Source organism: Cervus elaphus, chromosome 6, assembly GCF_910594005.1.
Source record: "Cervus elaphus chromosome 6, mCerEla1.1, whole genome shotgun sequence".
In the NCBI taxonomy this organism is placed as follows: Eukaryota; Metazoa; Chordata; class Mammalia; order Artiodactyla; family Cervidae; genus Cervus; species Cervus elaphus.
Window position 1 is genome coordinate 1,430,867 of NC_057820.1, and position 21,389 is coordinate 1,452,255.

Sequence of the window (21,389 nt, forward strand, 5' to 3'; positions counted from 1 at the left end):
TTATACACCTGAGACCAATATAATATTGTAAATCAACTGTACTTCAATAAAAAAATTTAATGGTGCTGGGAAAACTGCATTTCCACATGCAAAATAATGAAGTCTTATGTTACACCACATACAAAAATTGGCTCAAACAGATCAAAGACTATATGTAAGAGCTAAAACTTTTACAACAAAACATGAATCTTTGTGGTCTTGGATTAGGCAATCATGTCTTAGGTGTGACATGAAAAACATAGCAACCAAAGACAAATATCAACAGTTCCTCATGCAGTATGACCCAGCAATTCCCCTCTGAGCATCAACCTGAGAGAACCGAAACACAGATTCACCCAAAAATTAAAACTAAAAGTTTTTGTGCTTCAAAAGATAGCATCAAGATAGTGGAAAACGCTACAGAATGCAAGAACATTTTTTTCAAAGCATGTGTCTGTCAAGGGTGTATAGTTCCTGAAATATAGAAATGACTCTTACAACTCAACAGGAAAAAAATAAATCATTCAACTAAAGAATGGGCTATGGATCTGAAAAGACATTTTTCCAAAGAAACTATATAAACAGCCAGCAAACACGTGAAAAGATGCTCAACATCATTAGTCATTTGGGAAATGCAAATTAAAACAATACTGTGCCATTTTATACCCATCATGATGACTATAATGATTTTAAAAGAAAACAGGAAAAACCAAGTGTGGGTGAAGATCTGGAGAAATTGGAACCCTCGTGCATTCCTGGCGACAACCTAAAATGCTGCGGGCACTCTGGAAAACAGGCCAGCAGTTCCCCTGCCACATGACCCAGCAATTTCACTTCAAGGTGGCTACCCAGGAGAAATGAAACATAGATTCACTTCAGTCGTGTCCGACTCTGTGTGACCCCATAGACGGCAGCCCACCAGGCTCCCCCTTCCCTGGGATTCTCCAGGCAAGAACACTGGAGTGGGTTGCCATCTCCTTCTCCAATGCATGAAAGTGAAAAGTGAAAGTGAAGTCACTCAGTCGTGTCCGACTCTTAGCGACCCCGTGGACCACAGCCTACCAGGCTCCTCCATCCATGGGATTTTCCAGGCAAGAGTACTGGAGTGGGGTGCCATTGCCTTCTCCTCACACATACTCAGTTCAGTTCAGTTCAGTCGCTCAGTTGTGTCTGACTCTTTGCGACCCCGTGAATTGCAGCAAGCCAGGCCTGCCTGTCCATCACCAACTCCCGGAGTTTACTCAAACTCATGCCCATTGAGTTGGTGATGCCATCCAGCCATCTCATTCTCTGTCATCCCCTTCTCCTCCTGCCCCTGATCCCTCTCACCATCAGGGTCTTTTCCAATTAGTCAGCTCTTCGCATGAGGTGGCCAAAGTATTGGAGTTTCAGCTTCAGCATCAGTCCTTCCAATGAACACCCAGGACTGATCTATTTTAGGATGGACTGGTTGGATGTCCTTGCAGTCCAAGGGACTCTTAAGAGTCTTCTCCAACACCACAGTTCAAAAGCATCAATTTTTCGGCACTCAGCTTTCTTCACAGTCCAACTCTCACATCCATACATGACCACTGGAAAAACCATAGCCTTGACCAGACGGACCTTTGTTGGCAAAGTAATGTCTCTGCTTTTTAATATGCTATCTAGGTTGGTCATCACTTTCCTTCCAAGGAGTAAGCGTCTTTTAATTTCATGGCTGCAGTCACCATCTGCAGTGAATTTGGGGCCCCCAAAAATAAAGTCTGACACTGTTTCTACTGTCTCCCCATCTATTTCCCATGAGGCAACGGGACCAGATGCCATACTAGCCTAACTCAAATGTCGGTCAGCTGATAAACAGATCAACAAAATGTAGTCTAGTCATGCAATGGAATTAATCTTTGGCCACAGAAAGGAATGAAATACTGTTAGGTGCTACAATGTAGATGAACCTTAAAAACATTAGGCTCTGACAGAAGAAGGTGAAGGGTGAAGTCGCTCAGTTGTGTCCGACTCTCTGCGACCCCATGGCCTGTAACGTACACCAGGCTCCTCCATCCATGGGATTCCCCAGGCAAGAATACAGGAGTGGGTTGCCATTTCCTTCTCCAGGGGATCTTCCCGACCCAGGGATCGAACCCAGGTCTACCACATGGCAGGCAGACGCTTTACCCTCTGAGCCACCAGGGCAAGCCCCTGGCTCTGACAGAAGCCAGTTACAAAGGTCACTTGTTGTATGATTTCATTTTTTGAAAAGTCTAGAAAAGTCTAGGCAAATTCATGGAGACAGAAAGTAGATTAATGGTTGCCAGCGACTGAAGAGGTTTTACTGGGGAAATATTTGGGGTTTCTTTATGGGGTGATGAAAACGTTCTGAGATTGGACAGTGGTGGCATTTGCACAACTCTGTGAATGGGCTAAAAGCCACTGAATTGTGCACTTTAAAAAGAATAAAAGGATGTTTTTCTTGTAATCATTTTAGCAGAGGCATATTCAAGAAATAGCTCAAGATAAATGCCCATCAACAGTGGGTTGATTCAGTAAATTAGGTCATAGGTTTCCAGGAAGGATAGTTAATGATGCTGGAAATGCTGAAATATTAAATAAAAAGGTAGCATTTTAAAAATTAGAGCTATCATATGTGCATAAATGAGGTATTGTGAAATATAGTCAATGCAGAGCATTAACGTTACATTTATCTGAATAGTATGACTATGAATAACTTGGTATTTTTCCAAAGTGTCTTCTAAGATCAAGTACTACTTCTGGGACCAGAAGAATAGCCCAGGCTGAGAAGAGGAAGCGCCCGTAGCAGGTGCCACTGCAGCCCTCCCGAGGCACAGAGTCTGTTTCTTAGTGGAGATAAAGGCGGAGGCGCCTTTCCAATCAGATGCCGCGGCAGCACACAGCTCACCTGCAGGAAACCCGGGGGGGCCTGACTGTGGGCAGAGCTCTGAGAGCCACGAAGCCCGGGCCCATGTTGTGTCTTGAGAGAGCAATGAACTCTGGGACTCCCCCGGTGGGGCATGGCTAAGACTCCATGCTCCCAAGGTGGAGGGCCCCGGTTCGATCCCTGGCCAGGGAACTAGAGCCCACATGCTGCACGTAAGACCCCACGCAGACCCCAGATATATAGCACAGACAGACCAGTGAACTCTCCCCGAAGACGGCCACCACGGCTGGGCAGACGGCAACTGCAGCCTCCGACCCACGCCCACTTCAGCTGCTCGGCAGGGTGGGGCGTGAGTGAGTGTGTGCGTGTGGATGGAAAGAGAGTCAAAGACCCCGTAAAAAGACTGGTCCGAGGCAGAAAAATCAATAATGTGATGCCCACGGGGAGCCCAGTGAGGCTTGCAAGGGCCACGGAGAGCAAACGAATAGAACACTGGAGGTTGGGCCCGGGACTGTACCTGGGGGCTGAGCTTGGGGCCTGGCTGGGTCAGCCTGCTCCCCAGGGGCCAGTGGATGGGCATTATTTGAGCACCAGGAGCACCAGGAACATGGCCCAGGGTGGTCCCTTTCCTGGAAGGACACGGGTCCTCCATGGACAGCTGCTGGACAGACAGGCTGGGGACACAGAAGAGGGCCCCAGGGAAGAATCAGACCCTGTGGGTGGGCCCCAAGAGTCCAATCTAGAGTCAAACACATTAAAGACGGAGCCGAGAGGCCGCCTGGCGCCCAGCAGTTCACACCTGCCGTGGGGGCAGGAAGGGTGCGGGTGGGACGTGGATGGTTTCAGGCCTCACCGCTTTCTTCTTTCAAATGGAGATGACTGTTAGCCCCTGGCAAGGACCAGGGACAGTGCCCTGAAAGGGACCGTGCCTGGCCTATGACAGACGCGCGACAAGCTGCAATCCTTCCTGCTGGAGTCCCACGAGACCGGAGACTAAGCCAGTCCTCCGCCAAACACCAACAGAGCTCCACGCGCTGGGGTCCCAGGGCCCTCCACCCACCCCCCCCACGGCCTCCCTCCTGGGGCCCTCGTGGCTGCCACCTCCATTCACAAGGTCGGCAGGACCTCCCAGGGGCCCCAGAAGGCGTCACTGGTGAATTCTCCCTAATATTCAAGGCAGAAACAACACTACTTCTATACAAAGTCTTGTGGAGAATTCAATGAGTGGGACTGCTCCCCAACCCGCTCGATGAGCTCGGCATTTCTCTGATGCCCAAACCTTAAAGGAGCATTACAAGAAGAGACAAGTGCTGCCTGGCATTCCTCATGATCAGTGCGAAGTCCTAAACCAAACTTTAGCAAATCGAAGCCAAGAATACGAAGGATAATAGTGAGTGACCAAGTAAGGCTCACCGCAAGACGGCTTAACATCTGCATGTCAACCGATGTAGCTTATCACATTAATAGACTAAAAAACTGAAACTATATGACCCTCCCAAAAGATGCAGAAAAAGTATCTGAGAAAAGTCCAGCAACCTCGGAATAGAAGGGAACTTCCTGAACCTGGGGAAAGGGCATCTATGAACCTGAAAACCCAACATCACACTTAGTGGTGAATACTGAATGCTTTCCCTCTGAGACCAGGAACAAGGCAAAAATAGCCTGTGGCAACTCTTCCATTCAACATTGTACTGGAGGTCCTCCCCGGTGCAAAAATGCAAGACAAAGAGGTAAAAGACATCTAATTAGAAAGGAGATGCAAAACTGGCTTTATTCACAGATTACATCATCTGTGTAGGAAATCTGAAGAAATCTTCATAAAAACTACCATATCTAATAATGAATTGAATTTGGCAAGTTGCATAAGACAAGATCAGTATACAAAAGTCAAGTATATCTCTCTATTTTAGCAATGAATAATTGGAAATTAAAATTATAAAATGATACCATTTACAGTAGCATCAACAATATAAAATACTTAGGGATAAATACGTCAAAAAATGTGTAAGACCTCAACAATACAACTATAAAACTTGGCTGAGTGAAACTTAAGACCTAAACAAATGGAGAAATATATGCTGTGTTTATAAATCTGAAAACTCAGTATTAAGGTGTTAATGCTTCCCAAGTTGATATATAGATTAAACAAAATTCCAAGCAAAGTCCTAGCAGCCTTTTTTTTTGGTTAAAAGTGACAACTTGTTTCTAAAATTCATACAAATACAAAGGACCCAGAATAGCCAAAACAACTCTGAAAAAGAACAAAGTTTTAGACTTATACTACCAATTTTAAGGCTTATTATAAAGCTACCATAATCAAAACAGTGTGATATTGGTGTCAATATAGACAAATAGTTCAATGCAACAGACTACAGAATCCAGAAATATATGGTCAACTGATTTTTGACAAAGGTGCAAAGGCAATGCAGTGGAGAAAGGATAGTCTTCAAAAAATGATGCTGGAATGATTGGCTACCTTTATGCAAAAACAAAATAAAACCTTGATCCATACCTCACACCATATACAAAATGAACCTACAATGGGTTATAGTTCTAAATGAAAAACCGAAAAGTATAAAACTTTTGAATAGAAGAAAAATCTTTGTGACTTTAGGTTATGAAGATAATGTTATGACATCAAAATCCATGAAAAATACTGATACCCTGGACTTTCTCAAAATTAAGAAATTCTGCTCTTCAAAAGATACTCTGACAATGAAAAGACAAGCCACGGACTGGGAGGAAAGATTTGCGAATTATATATCTGATAAAGGACTCGTATACAGTCTAAGCTTATTAAAAAGCTGAGACATTGTTTTGCTAACAAAGGTCTGTCTAGTGAAAGCTATAGTTTTTCCAGTAGTCATATATGGATGTGAGAGTTGGCCTATAAAGAAAGCTGAGCACCGAAGAATTGATGCTTTTGAACTGAGGTGTTGGAGAAGACGCTTGAGAGTCCCTTGGACTGCAAGGAGATTCAACCAGTCAACAATCCTAAAGGAAATCAGTCCTGAATATTCACTGGAAGGACTGATGTTGAAGCTGAAACCCCAATACTTTGGCCACCTGATGCAAAGAACTGACTCACTGGAAAAGACCCTGATGTTGGGAAAGGTTGAAGGCAGGAGGAGAAGGGGACAACAGAGGACGAGATGGTTGGATGGAATCACCGACTCAATGGACATGAGTTTGAGTAAACTCTGGGAATTGGTGATGGACAGGGAGGCCTGGCGTGCTGCAGTCCACGGGGTTGCAAAAGTCAAACACGACTGAGCAACTGAACTGAACTGAACGGAAGGAAATCTCACAAAAGTCAGTAAGGACACAAATTAGGAGGAACAGCGAAAGAACACACGTCGATGTTCACCCAAGAACACAAAAGACCACAGCCTGTTGCTGGTGAGCTCACGAAAGGACGAGGTGTCACACGTCCTCAAGGAAACGCACATGCCACGAGACAGCACTCACGCCCAAGGAACAGCTCAGGTCGACGGGCCTGGCCACGCTGAGCGCTGGCGAGACTGGGGGAGCTGGCACGCACACGCCGCAGTTCATCGAACGGCGGTTACATTTCAGTAAAGCTGCTGAAAACCATGCAAAGTACCAGGCTGTGTTCCCCCTGTGCTTCCGTGCGAGTGCCTCTGACACCGAGCCTTCCTCTCGGAAAAACATGACCTGTCCCCCCACCCCTGCCCTACAAAGCCCCCTGGGAATCCCCACCCCCGCCCCCACGTCTGCCCTCTGCTCTGCCTGGGGCCCCTCCATCAGGGTCTGGGGCGCCAGGAGGTGGCCAGGCCGGTGGGAAAAGCCTCATGTGGACCCAGGGGTCTTCCAGGCCAGTGCTGGCAGGAGCCGTCCTCAGGGCCTGGATTCAGTCCCGGCCCCACGGTGGCTGCAGCCCCAGCCAGGTGGGCCTCCGGGCCCAGAGCACGGCTGCTCACCATCAGCTGCAAGTTAGTTAGAAAACCAGACACTGGGGAGGCCCTGTCTAGGAGAAGGGCAGCCCCCCTCCCGGGGACTCCCAGCACCCAGCCCTGCCCCTTGGACCCCCGCCCACTCAGCCTGGCTTCTCCCGCTCACCCCCGTGGGCCGGCGTGGCCCCGTCACTTGGGAACCAGGGATTTTTAAACGCTTCCTGTTGGAGAACAGCTGCCTCCCAGTCTTCAGTTGGCTTCCGCATCACAGCAAAGGGACTCAGTCACGTGTCCACACATGTCCACTCCCCCTTGGGCTTCCTACCCCTTCAGGAAGGGTCACCACGGTACGTGAGCTGGAGTCCGCTGTGCTGCACGTTAGCTATCACCAGTTACCCACTGTGCCCACAGCATCGGGTGTATGCAGGTGAGCCCCGATCTGCCAGCTCCCCCCGTCTCCCCTCCTAGGGGTCCCTACATTTGTGAACAGTTGACTTGATCACCGTCATGTGGCCTAATCTGGTTTTCAAGAGGCTAATTAATTCCAGGTTCTCCTCTATTTTTAAACTGCTCAATCATTCTTGCTTCTGCTTCCAGAGGCAGGACGTGGGTGGGAGACTCCGGGGCTCCGTGTGGCGGCGGGGACACTTGCCAGGGATTCAAGGCTCGTGCCCGCCACCCAGCCCCAGAGTGGCTCTGTGACCTGGGCGGCAGCGATGTGCAGGCCGGGAGGGAGGGAACCGGGTGGTGGGGAGGGGGACCTGCAGTCACACAGCCTCCAGGACTGGCTGGAGTTAGACCCGGGCCCGCCCCGTCACCACACCCTAGAGGTGGTCCCCTCTGGGCCCCCAGCACCCCCAGCAAAGGGGTGGGCAGGGCCAGTCCGCGGCCCCCGAGCCCCGGCTCACGGAGCGGCCCTGTTCCCACCATGCCAAGCCTGGGCTCACCGCCCCATACCCTGGGTGCAGGACGCGCCCCACAGCCCGGACGGCCAGCACCGGAAGCTGGAGAAGGAAGCGCATCCTTCCAGGCCGCGGGGGCCAGTGGACAGCGGCGGCCCTGACGTGAGGCTATGACTCCATCTGCCGGAGGCAAAGGGGCTTCGGTGATGCGTGGACCCAGCAGGTCAGAAAGGCAGCCCTGGGCCTCAGGGAGGGCTCCCCGGGATGGACACACAGCACTCCCCCGGGGGGACCGCCGGCAGCCCCCTCTGCGTGGGGAAGCGGCCAGTGGCTCCGGGGGACACAGCGTGTGGCCTCCTCTCTGCAGTCACCACTGCTCAGGGTTGGGCCCAGGGCACCCTCAGGCCCCTGGGGTCCCCACCCGGACCCAGGGCAGCAGGAAAGAGGAAGACGGGGTGCCCGCTGGGAGAGGTGCTAAGCCGTCCGCACGGGAGAAACACTGGGGCGACGTGCCGGTCATTCTGCCCCACTGTCACCGCGCCCGGCGGGGGAGAGGAAGTGGAGGCGAGGCCAGGGAGCGGTGAGGCGGGGTGGGGGGGGGGGGCAGGAAGGGCAGTCAGGACGGCTGGCAGCCAGGGACCGAGCCCACGGAGCCCAGGGGGGAGGACGCAGGACAGCGGACAGCAACGCAGACACGCAACCAGGCCGCCGAGACGGGGAGGGACCGGGAGGGGTGGGTCACTTCTGGAACCTCCTCATGGTGCCGCGCACTGGGGACCGTTGTGGGCCCAGTTTGCAGACGGCAAAACTGAGGCTCAGGGAGATGGGTGACCAGCGGCCCGCGGGTGCCTCCCTCGCTGGACCACCGTCTGCAGGGGCGGGAGTGTACCCTCCGACAGGAGCGGACCCTTCCCAAACAGGCAGGGAAGCAGCGAGTGCCGACAGGCCCCCGGGGGAGACATCCCCAGTGTCCACTCTCGGCCGCCACCACGCACAGCGAGGAGGGAGCACGGGGTCAGAAGACTGTGCCTGCTGGAGTTCCGTCCTTCCACCCCGAAGGGCCGCCGGGGAGGCCCCCACACCGGGAGGCAGGGACACCGCCAGCCATGGACCTCAGCACAGCAGAGCAGACCCGGCCTTCCGGGGGCGCCAAGGCCCTCGACCCGCGCCCGGGCCAGCCTTTCTCTCGCCTGCACGATGGTGGCGGCCCCGACCGCCTCACCCTCTCCGGGGGGTGGAGACAGCCTCAGAAGAGACTGGGCCTCTCAGAGTCATCCCCAGAACACCAGGAGGCCTGAGGGGAATGCCCCCCAGCCTTGGGGTGGAGAGGAAAGAGAGGCAGGGAACATGAGGCTCTAGAATGCTCATAAATTTAATTCCACAAAATAAAACTAAAGGATGTATAAATCAGAAGACATCAACAGGGCTTCCCTGGCAGCTCAGGAGTAAAGAATCAGCTTGCCAATGCAGGAAACTCAGGTTTGATCACTGATCCGGGAAGATCCCACGTGCCACAGAGCAACTAAGCCAGTGAGCCACAGATATTGAGCCTGAGCTCTGGAGCCTGGGAGCCACAGCTACTAAAGCCGTGAGACCTAGAGCCCGTGGTCCGCAACGAGAGAAGCGACTGCCATGAGAAGCTCTCACACCGCAGCTGGAGAGCAGCCCCCCTCCTCACCGCAACTAGAGAAAAGCCCACGCAGCGACAAATACCCAGCACAGCCAAAATAAATGATAAATAAATTAAATTAAATTGTTTTAATGACATCAACAAATAAGGCCAAAGGGCAAGTAACAAATTGGGAAAAGCTCCTGCAGCAAAGACACCAGCCAGAAGGAAACCCAACTGCAAAACGGGTAAAAAGGCAGGAAGTCACTCTGCGGAAGAGACAGGAGGAAGCGCCCAGGGACATGATCACCAGAGAGAAGGACACCAGAGTGTCTGCCTCCCCAGTGAGTCAGGCAGCCTGGGGGTCCCGGCTGCGCTGGGGGTGCGGTCGCTGCCGAGGGAGGCGGTGTGACTGCAGTCCTGACTTCGCTGGGGTGACTCTACTCCTAAGGGCCGGTTCCAAGAGGCAGAGGCAGGATCTTAGGGAGAGGGACCACAGGCTGACTGCACACGGATAGAACACGGAAACAACTAGCATAAGTCCTTACGACAGAGTACGATTCTATGAATATTGTGTTTTAATGAACTTTTCAGATAAATGATCACAAGATAATATTCAGTGAACAAAATAAAACTGCTCACCATCAGATTTGCAATGGTTTTTATTTCCTTCTTTTACTCTTCTGTTTTCATAAGCTTCTATAATGAACCACAACGGGCCGCAATTATAATCAGAAATAAGAGAGTCGGTGTCATTTTTTCAAGAAGGCTTGTGTGTTCAGTTGCTCCAGTCCTGTCTGACTCTTTGCCACCCCATGGACTGCAGCCCACCGGGTTCTTCTGTCCGTGAGATTCTCCAGGCAAGAACACTGGAGTGGGTCGCCACGCCGTCCTCCAGGGCGTCTTGCCCTCGCAGGGATCCAGTCCGAGTCTCCCGTGTCTCCTGCGTTGCAGGCAGATTCTTGGCCCCCTTAGCCACTTGGGAAGCCCCTTCAAGGAGGCGGAAGGCTGTAAGCTCACTTTAGTAAAGTGTCCACAGAAAAGAGAGCAGACCTGAGCCAGGGTGAGTTTCCGTCTTCTAGACGATGAGCTCTCCTGCTGGCTTGAGGATGTGGAAGGTTCCGGATGAGGAGGTGAGTCTAGATGGACAACAGCAAGCTTTTAAACATGCTAACTTTTAAGGTTAATCTTCAAGCACCAAAAGGGTAAGACAAAGGTGTAGGAAGAGAAGAGCTGAAGGACACTCAGCGCTGGAACACTCTGCCCAGGACTGTGCCAGGGGCAGCAGGGGAACTGGCCTGTGTGCGGGCTGGGGGACGTGCGTGGGGTCCTCCCGGCCTGGGCCTAGCTCCAGGACCCACCTGCGGGCCTGTGTCTGCCCCCCGGCAGCCATGCCCTTCCACCCAGAGGCCGGGGGCTGCTCGAGAGGCAGACGACGCTCCGGGTGGCCCCTGGGCGCGTGGCCCTGAAAGCAGAGTGGTGGCCGTGGCTCAGCGCACCCTGCTTGAAGGCGGCACAGTGGCCTGTGGCTGCAGCCGTCTCCTCACACACGGGGCCGCACCCATGGTCACTCCTGCCACTCATGGCAGGGCCACAGGAGCACCTGGTGGACCGGCCGGCCTCACGGTCAACCTGAGACGGCGGCTCGTCCCAGCCGAGGGACGACCAGGGAGGAGGATGCCACTGGGCTGACGGGCTCTCGCTCAGGCGGGTCGAGGGGGACCCCGGCGGGCGCCCTGGGGCCAAGCGGGGTGCCAGCCTCCTCTCCCTCTGCCGGGGGGAGGGGGTCACCCGCCGCAGACGCAAGCCCATCCACAAGGAGCTGCACGCAGACCGCGCTGCCACCACCTTGGCATCTGAGGTCTAGTGATCCTGCTGAGAGGGTGATCGCCCGTGTCTGTCTGTCTGTCTGTCCCAGCCACGCTGCTCTGTCCCGTCCACTCAAATCAAATCACGCTCCGCGAGGTCGGACCACCTCTCCCACACCTGGCTCAGTCATCCAGCCGCCCTCCTGCGACGTGAATTAATGATGCGCCTGAGGTCGGCGCTGCCCGCGGCGGGGACGGGCGCCACCTGCTGACCCGGTTCCCGGTGCAGCGCAGGGCCCCGGGCGCCGCTGTCCACGGTCCTGCCCACCGGCCCTGATCTCCGCGGCCCGCGGGCTCCTGCATCTGCAGGAAACGCTTCCCTGGAAGACGGCAGTGCCTCTTGAGGCACTTTCTCTTCTCAGCTCAGCGGAATTCCGCGTTTGCACCAAGCCAGGGGAGGCCTGGGAGCTGCCGGGAGGTGCGAATGAGCAGTGTCGGGGATGGGACACATCAGGAAAACAGGAGGGGATTCCAGACCTGGACACAGAGCGAGCAAAGCGGGGTCAGAAACCAAAAGGTGCATGTGTCTTCTCAAAGAGTCTGCGATGGGCTCACATCACCCTTGGAAAAAACGATTCACTCACCAGTCAGCTCTGCGCCACTGAGTTGGAGGCCCCAAGGGAGGACACTGTCCCAGGGTCATGGACAGTAATTTGTCCCACTGGACACGATGGGCCGGGCTTGGCCCTAAACAAGGGCCTCATCAGAAACAGCTGTTCATTGCAACGCCGTCTGCAGAAGCGACACTAGAAATGGCAGGGCCCGACTACACGGTGATCCAGCCACAAGGTGGGGTCCCACGTGGCCAAAAGTGACCACTGGGCCATCTCTAGAAACTGCCACGGATGGGCCTGCAGGCTAGAGGGTTAGGAAAGCACAGCGGGAAGGGTGAGGTCCTCTGCCGAAGAACAGGAGGGGAAAACACTGTGTATGTGTGTGTGTGTGTCTGTGTCTCTGCGTGTGTGTGCGTGTATCTGTGTCTCTGTGTGTGTTTATCTGTATGTTTATGTCTTTGTGTGTCTGTGCGTGTGTGTGTGTGTATCTGTCTCTGTGTGTGTACATCCTTGCTTCTGTTTTTTATAAGCTGTAAAAAATTTGAAAACCATTAACTTTAGAGCAGGGGGAGAATAAGGAGGAACAGATTTCTCTGGGTATAACTTATTTTATAGATTTGTCTGGGAACCATGCAAATATTTCACATGATTATAAAGTTAAATGCAAGTGGGAATATCTCTACATATGCCAAATGGAACAAATTAACCTACTGTGGGTAAGATTTGGGGCATGACTTTACAGAGAGAATGAATTCAAGTAACTTGAAAGTGGTCACTTGGCTATATCTTCTAGAGGGATGTGCCCGAAGGTCAAAAGAACTGATAAAAGAACATCTTAGACGACATGTGTCGGTGAGGGTGTGGAGAAACAGGAGCCTCGCACACGCCCAGGCGATGAAATATGCTGGGGACAGCACCCTGGAGCGCAGGGGGTCCGTGTGAGGCACTAATTCTACTCCTGGAGGACACCCAGAGAACAGACTCGCACGACCGCACACAAACGTGGTCACAGCGACAGCACTCATGACACCCAGACAGTGACCACAGCACACGCCCCGGACAGACAAGCCCAGTGTGGCCCCCCTGGAGGACGAGGCGGCCACGGGAAGGAAGTGCTGACACGGGGACAGCCCTTCACAAGGGTGGACCTTGACGGCAGGATGCTGAGCAAAGGAAGCCGGGCACAAAAGGTCACACGAGTGACTCTGCTCCTGTGGAGCGTCCAGAACAGGCGAATTCATGGGAGCCAGAGAGTAGATTCCTGGTTGCCAGGGGCTGGGGGGTGATGCCCACACAGGAAAGGCTGGTACGGAGCAGCAGAGTTCCGCACAGGAGGAGAGGAGAGCGGCCCTGACCCCCAGGGGTCCCACCAGCCCCCTGCCCGCTGCTGGGAGGACCTGCGGCTTTAGGGAGGGGCACCTACCGGGTGTCTGCCTCTGTGCCGGGAGACCCCTCCCCTGGTGTCCAGCCTCCTTCCCTGCACAGCTCCCACGGCCACGGGTGGGGGCCTCGCCACCCCCCAATTCCCAGCCGACACAGTCCAGCCAGGATGGGGGGCTCGGGGCTGGATCCCTCGAGAGGCCAGAGCGACAGCCACGTTTGGACCCCAGGCTGGGCCCCGGGCACCTCCTTCCTTGAGGCCCCGGATGGGGACGGGCGAATGGAGGGCGCAGGCCGTGCTGGCTGGATCTACTCCCCTCAGTCAAAGCCCAGGCTGCGGCGCAGGGACGGAAGGCGTGTGGGTGCCAGGGCCCCTCCCGCCCGGCCAGCCCACCTCGCCTGCTTGGGAGCCGCTGGGGGAGACAAGGGGACCCCAGGAACCCTGCGGAGGATCTGCCCGGGGGCAGGAATGTCTCGGGATCCCACCGCAGCCCTCTGGGGCCGCACGCCCAGGCTGCGAACTTGTGCAGCTAACCGTGGCCAGGGGAGCAGCCGCGGCAGTCAGGAGGGTGCCAGGCCCCCGGCAGTGAGCCCACAGCACAGCGGTGCGGAGGGGCTGACTAGGGCCCGGCGCCGCGCCCGCTCGCCAGGAGGCACCCGTAAGGCCAGAAACAAGGCGGTCTAGGCCCCTGCGGACACTTCTAGGTGGGACTCAGTGGGCACGTGCGCGCAGCAGGGCCCAAGGCCGCTAAACGGAGCGCAGGACTAGTCCCGCGGCCTGAGCGGCCCTTACCTGGAGCCCGCCGGGGGCGGGGGCTGCTCCTCCACGGCCTCCTCCTGCTGATGGGAGCCGTCAACCCCTCCGCACAGCCTGTCCGCCGCATCCCCCGGGGGTCCTGAGCTGTGTGCCAGGCACTTGTCGGAAGCAGGGGCTTCGGGCTCCGGCCTGCCCGGGGCGTCTTCGGAGGGCGCGGGGTTCGGGGCGCTCGCGGGCAGGGCTTCCAGCGGCCCCGCGGCGGAGCCCTTGGCGCCCACCTTGGCGGAGCAGATGACGCCGCCCGAGCCGCACTTGCCCCGCAGACTCTGGGCGGCCGCGTCCTCCCCGGCGCCCGCGCAGCCCGCGCAGCAGACGCAGGAGTTGAGGAGGCAGTTGGTGGCCGTGGCGCTGAGTCTGTGCGGGCCGCCAGCCGTCCCGTCGGCCGCCGCGGGGACGCCGTTTCCCGGGACTCCCGGGTGGGCGAGGGCGGAGTCCAGGGAGGCGGGCGACTTGGGGTTGAAGATGACCGTGGCCGACAGCTTCATGCCCCCGGTCCGGTGGGCGATCAGCTCGGCCGTCTCGGCGTGCTCCGCTCCCGCCTCCCAGCCGTCCAGGTGCGGCCGCGAGTCCAGGCAGCTGCAGGAGGTGGGGGCCGCCGCCCGCAGCGCGGCGCCCTCGATGCTGTTGTTGTTGCTCGAGTCCTCCCGCTTGGCCGAAGCCGGCGAGCCGACCCCCGCCTCCCGGCCCTCCCCCGTCTCCTGGGGGTCGACGCCGCCGCCGGGGCTGCCCGCCCGCCCGGACCGGCCGCCCGGGGCCTCGGGCGCCCCGTCCACGTCCTCCATGAAGAACACGCTCCCCTCCTCCTCGTCGCCGGCGGGGGGCAGCTGCGCGCGGCCCGGGGACGCCCGCCCGCGGGGGCTGGCCGCGGCGCCCGGCCTGTGGGCGGGGGAAGGGCCGGCGCTGGGCGGGGACAGCAGGGAGGCCATGGCGTCCCCCGCGCTGTGCACCAGGCGGCTGAGCTGCTCCAGCTCCTGATCGTCGCTCTGCACCGAGCAGGCCAGCTCCGCGTCCGCGCGCCTGGGCTCGGCCGGGGCCAGGGCCGGGGGCGCCGGGACGTCCGCCCGGACGGGCAGCTCCACGTCCTGCGAAATGCAGAGGTTCCGCTCCAGCGTGTGCAGCTCCTCCTCCGTCAGCGTCTGCAGCAAATCCCTACAAGCGCCCAGGCAGAAAGGAAGAGTAAGGGCCGCTGAGACGGCCACCCCGCCAGCCCCCAGGCCAACGGGCCTGGGCACCGGTGGTGCCTGCAGTGATCCCCGCAAGGTGTCGATGCCTCCAGGGTCTCCGGGGCCTCGGGTCGGGACAACAGCCCTTTGGGGTGGCTGACTGATTCTAGAACGCACTCTTCCTTAAAAATGAGATTCTGAAGCTTCTTGCTGAAAAACAAGAAAGCCCTGATTCTCAGTGATAACTGCATTAGTAAAACCTTCTGTGAGTGAAAAGATACACGTTGGTTTAACACATAGGTTTTCATCCTTTGGTTCAACAAATACACCTGAGCACTACATGCCAGGCCCAGGGTGACACACAGGAAGACTGGCATGGTCCCTGCCCGTGTGGGTTCTGCAAGAAAGATGCAGATAACAAATGCTTATGAGCGGAAATGGATATACAATCATGACGGCGGCAGCAGAGGAACGTGACCACCAGAAGGAGGCACCGGACACCCTGGAGACTCCCTGGAGGAAGCGGCACTGAACTCGAGGTGAAGTGGATTTAATGACGACGACTGGGATGAGCCCAGCGTGGGTCCTACAGGTCCCATGTCTCAGAACCACTCAGCTGCGGCTTTTCATAGGCTGAACACACTCTGCAAGCAGCACTCAGATCAAGAAATACAGCACTCATGGTGCTCCCAGGAGCCCCCACACACCCCCCACCCCCGCCGTCACTCCCTGCCATGAGCACCCCATGTTCCCTGCAGTGATTACACCTGTTCTTCTCCAGGTAGATGGATTCCGTGGCCCGCCCTGCTCCCCGGCCCATCAGCTCTACATTCTGGACGGCTCCTCGGTCTGCACTGCTCCGCGGCAGGCGGTCAGCCCATGCTGGATGTGTGAAGAGACGCCAGAAGAGACACTGGACACCCAGTTAAATTGGAGCTTCAAGTAAACAACAAATACTTTTTCTTTAAAAGAAGGAGTGGCTTTTTTAAAAAAATTATTTGTATTTATTTATTTGGCTATGCTGGGTCTTAGTTGAGGCTAACTTTGATCTTCGGTGCAGCATGTGGGATGTTTAGTTGAGACCTGTGGGATCTAGTTCCCTGGCCAGGGACCAAACCCAGGCCCCCTGCATTGGAAGCCAGGAGTCTTAGCCACTGGATCACCAGGGAAGTCCCAACAAACACTTAAAAAGTGTATGAATATTTTTTAGAGTAAGTATGTCCCAAATGGCCCCCACTGGGGGCATTTCTACATATTCTAACAAAGTATTACCGTGTATCTGAAATTCAAATTTAATCCGACTTTCTGCTATTTCGCGGTTCCAGCCCTGGCAACCCTCTCTGGTGAAACGTGTGGTTGTAAATCCTTTTGTCTCTCCCAGGGGAAACGCCCCGCAGGTCACCTCTGAAGCTGTTCTACACCCCAGGGGCCCTGGCTGCCAGAGCCATGTCTCTGAGGCCCTGTCCTCGGGAGCGCGGGGGGTGAATTTCTGCAAGTGAGGGCGCTGAGCTGGTGAGGAGCAGGTCCCTGCCCAGAGCCCAAGGGCACTCCGCCTTCCCCGTTTCCTCCGCTTTGGTGAGTGTGCAGTGGTTCCTCACTGAGGTTTTAAACTGTCTAGCCTGCTCACTCGGGAGGCTGTGCACCCGTTCACATGCCAACCGACCCCTAGAGATCCTCTCTGAAGTGCCTGTTCAGGACTTTCACCCATTTTTGTTGGGCTAACTCTTCTTACAGATTGACAGGAGCTCTTCACTGGGTGTCGTTTCCAGCTCGCGGCCTTCTCACTCTTAATGGTGTCTTTGAACAAACTCAAGTTTCTAATTTCAATCAAGTTGAATATGTCATGCTTCTCTCTGTGGTTGGTGTTCCTCTGCCCTGTTGAAGGAATCTCTGCCTACTTGAAAAGCACAAAGATGTACTCAATTTTTTCCTCTGAAATTGTTGTTTTACTTTTCACCTTTGCACTTGCAGTCAACCTAGAATTGACATGTTCCTGAGTGTAGTAACTTCCCCGATGGCGCAAGTGGTAAAGAATCCCCCTGCCAATTCAGGAAACCCAAGAGATGCGGGTTCAATCCCTGGCTTGGGAAGATCCCCTGGAGAAGGAAATGGCAATTCACCCCAGTATTCTTGCCTGGGAAATTCCATGGACAGAGGAGCCTGACGGGGTCACAAAGAGTGGGATACAACTGAGCAAGTGAGCACGTTTGAGTGTATTAAGGATCTTTTTCCTCGTGTGGATATTTACTGGTTCAGCTGTTCATGGAAAAAGCCAGCCATCCTCCACTGTTCTGCCGTCACCCTTGTTGTGAATCACGTGTTGGCCGCTCCGGACCCTCTGTTCTGTCGAAAGCCCTGTGCACTACACCTCTGCCAGCGTGACTACGAGTTATGACAGGAAGTGTCTCCAACTCTGCCCGTTTTTTCTGAAGCACACTCAGCAGAAATGCACACGTTATGTTCACAAACTTGGTCACACCAGCACCATCTGTGGAAACTACCCAAAGGCAACTCAGAGCAGAACAGAGAAATGATATTCTTCTTTGCCCTTTTCCTCCAGCAATTGTTTTTTCTTGGCTATTCCAGGCCCTGTGCCTTTCTATGCGAATTTTAGAATTAGTTTGTCAATTTCCACAAAAGAAAAAGCCTCTTGGGATTTTGTTTGAGGTTGCATTGAACTCAGAGATTAATTTGAGAATCACTGATATCCTCCTGGTATTGAGTTTCCCACTCCCACAGCTATTTACTTAGGTCTTTAAAATTTTGGGTCAAAAACATTTTGTAACTTTCAGTAGAGGTCTCAGACATCTTCAGATTGATGCTTAAGTAATTAATATTTATTGACACTATTATAAATAATACTTAATTTTTTATTGTGATAAAATACAAGTAACATAAAACTTCCCACCTTAACCATTTTAAGTGACAGTTCAGTGGTATTCACCAGGGCTTCCCTGGTGGCTCAGCTGGTAAAGAATCTGCCTGCAGTGTGGGAGACCTGGGTTCAATCCTGGGTTGGGAAGACCCCCTGGAGAAGGGGAAGGCTACTCACTCCAGTATTCTGGCCTGGAGAATTCCATGGCCTGTATAGTCCACGGGGTCTCAAAATTGGACAGGACTGAGCGACTTTCATTTTCAGCAGTATTAAATATATTCATATTGCTGTGCATCCATCCCCTAGCGCTTCATGTTATAAAACTAAAACTCAGTCCCCATGAAACGTCATCCACTCCCTCCAGCCCCTGACAACCACCATTTATGCTTTCTGTCTCTATCATTTAGATGATTCTAGGGAACTTCTGTCACTGGAATCACACACTATCTCTTTGTGGTTGGCTTACTTCATTGAGCATGACCACACAGTTCATCCATGTTGTCGCATGTGCTGTAGGGCTGTTGTTGTAGCATGTTTTTAAGGCCAAATAACATCCTAGTGTAAGGCCGGACCGCATTGTGCTTATCCATTCATCTGTCAACAGTTGCCTCCACGTCTTAGCTGCTGTGAATGATACTGCAGTGAACACAAGTGTACAAACATCTCTTCAAGATGCTACTTTCAATTCTCTTGGGTAAAAAGCCAGAAGAGGAATTGCCAGAAATCATGGTAGTTCTCTTTTAATATTTTGAGGAACCTCCAGAGCAGCTGCACCATTTTACATTGCCACCAGTGGTTCACAAGAGTTCCAATTTCTCCACGTCCTCACCAGCGCTTGTTGCTTTCTAGTTTTGGTTTTGTTGTTTGATAGTAGCCTTCCTCGTGGGTGTGAGGTTTGGATTTGCGTCTCCCTAACAATCGTCAGGCTGGTTCATGTGCTTACTGGTCATCTTCTCTGGAGAAATGTCTATTCACATCCTTTGCCCATTTTTAGTTGGGTGGTTTATTTGTTGTTGTTCTTGGTGGTGAGTTTTAGGAGTTTTCCACATATTTTAGGTATTAATCCCTTATCAGATATATGATATGCAAATATTTTCTCCATTCCATGGGTTGCCTTTTTACTCTATTGTAGTGTCTGTTGAGGCACAAAATTTTGAAATTTTCACACAGTCCAGTGTGTCTAATTTTTCTTGTTACCTGTGCCTCTGGCGTCACATCCGGGAAACCACTGCCAGGTGTAACGTCATGAGCTTATGTCCTATGCTTTCTCACAGTAATTTTGTAGTTCTAGCTCTTACATTTAGATCTTTGATCCACTTTGAGTTAATTTTTATATAAGGTGTTAGGTAAGCATCCAGTTTCTGGACGGCTCCCAGGCCTACACTGCTCCGCGGCAGGCTGTCAGCCCGTGCTGGATGTGTGAGGAGGCGCCAGAAGAGACACTGGACACCCAGTTAAATTGGAACTTCAGGTAAACAACAAATACTTTCTCTTTAAAAGAAGGAGTGGCTTTAAGGAAAATTTATTTGTATTTATTTATTTGGCTATGCTGGGTCTTAGTTGAGGCTAACTTTGATCTTCGGTGCAATGTGTACATATGTGTGTATATCTTTTATTAGATTAAGGAAATTCCTCTCTTTTCCTAATTTGCTAAGAGATGTTTTGATCATAGGTGTCATTTTTTCCCAATTCTTTTTCTGTAACTTTCAAAATGATTTGGTTTTTCTTCCTTTTTAAAAATTAATACAGAAAAACATTGACTTTATTTTCAAATGTTAAACTATGCTATGCATAAGTTAAACTTTCTCAGACATTATAATCATTGTTTTGTACAGCCCTTATTCATTTATACTAATTCACATCAGGGTCTTAAGTCTCTCCTGTGCACCCACATTTCCATCTGGGATTTTTTCCTTTGTCGAAAGAACTGCAATTAGCTTTTCTTTATGTGCAGTCTGGTGATACCATATCTTTAGTTTTCTATTTCTGAATAGCCCACTATTTCAACTTAATTTTTGTAGAGTATTTTTCCTGGTTATAAAATTCTGATTGGCAGCTTTTTCCTTTCAGCACTTTAAATATACGCCATTTCATTGCCTGCTTCCATTGTTTTTAAGAAGACAGCTGTCAATTTATATTCATTTCAAAGTAGTATGTCCTTTTCCTCTGGCTGTGTTTAAGGGCTTTCTCCATTTCAGCCATTTTCCTGTGACATACCCAGGTGTATTTTATGTTCATCTTGCGTGTAGTTTTCCTGAGTCTCCTGAATCTGTGGGCAGAGATTTCTCTTCAGTTTTGAAAACTTCTTGGCCATTCTTTCTCTGAATACAGCTTCAGCAAACTGCCTGTTTTCTCCATTCCTTCCTTCTGGTCCTAATTATGCGTATTAAGACTCCTGAGTGTGTCGCCCATCTCCAGGCTCTGGACTCTGCCCCTCCAGAGTCCCCAGCACCTGGCCCCTCCCCAACCCCATGCGCCCACCCTCCCCCACGGACACTGCCCACCCAGGGCCTGCTCTTCCCTTCCCGGCCTAGGATCGTCCACCCTCTTCCCTTGCTCCTTGTCTCCTCTCCCAGCTGAGCGCCCAGAGAGGGCAAGGGACTCAGCCTCTGGGTCCAGCATCACGTCCTGCTCAGGACGCCCACTGACCCTCCTGAGGCTTCCCAGGTCGCTCCTCCCTGTCAGGGTTCATAGTGCACTTGGCTCCTGATGGGGCAAAGGGCAAGAAGGCCAGCGGAGGAAAGCTGCCCTGGACCAGGAAGTCCTGCCAGGCCCAGGGAGAGCGTGGCAGGGGCCCCGGGGTCCTGGACCAACAACTAGGGATGGGGGGCTTCTCGGGGACCAGGGATGGTGGGAGGAAAGACCTCAGGGTCCGCCGAGATGGAGCCAGAAAGGCGCCCAGGGGACGCAGCCTTAGAGGACAGCCCCTGCTGACCCATCCCAACAGGAGCCTCTGCTGGGCCCTGTCGCTCACAGAGGCCACCGCTGGGAGGGTGGGGGACGGCTAGAGGGGGCAGAATGAGCCTCAGGGCGGGGGAGGCACTGTTCACTGAGAACTGAGCACTTCACCCCTAAACTAGTCAACACCCTAAACCAGTCAGTATCCTGAAACTAGTCAACACCCTAAACCAGTCTACACCCTTAGTCAGTATCCCTAAACTAGTCAGTATCCCAAAACTAGTCAACACCCTAAACCATTCATTATCCCTAAACTAGTCAACACCCTGAAACTAGTCAACACCCCTAGTCAACACCCCCTAAACTAGTCCACACCCTAGTCAACACCCCCAAACTAGTCCACACCCTAGTCACCACCCCTAAACTAGTCAACACCCCATAAACCAATCAATACCCCTAAGCCAGTCAACACCCCCTAAACTAGTCAACACTCCTTAAACTAGTCAATATCCCTAAACTGGTCAATACCCCTAGACTAGTCAACACCCCTTAGTTAAT

General features: G+C 53.3%; 1 protein-coding gene across 9 annotated transcripts in view; it reads right to left on the minus strand.

Annotated features, from left to right (window-relative positions):
• The window catches only part of ZFYVE28 (zinc finger FYVE-type containing 28), a 97,181-nt gene that overhangs the window by 12,946 nt on the left and 62,846 nt on the right, over positions 1-21,389 (minus strand). For 3 of the 9 annotated variants that reach the window (XM_043905985.1, XM_043905986.1, XM_043905987.1), the window contains exon 8: positions 13,872-15,044. In XM_043905985.1, coding sequence (XP_043761920.1) covers positions 13,872-15,044 — 1,173 coding nt within the window. The other 6 variants (XM_043905989.1, XM_043905991.1, XM_043905988.1 and 3 more) reach the window with 6 other exon arrangements.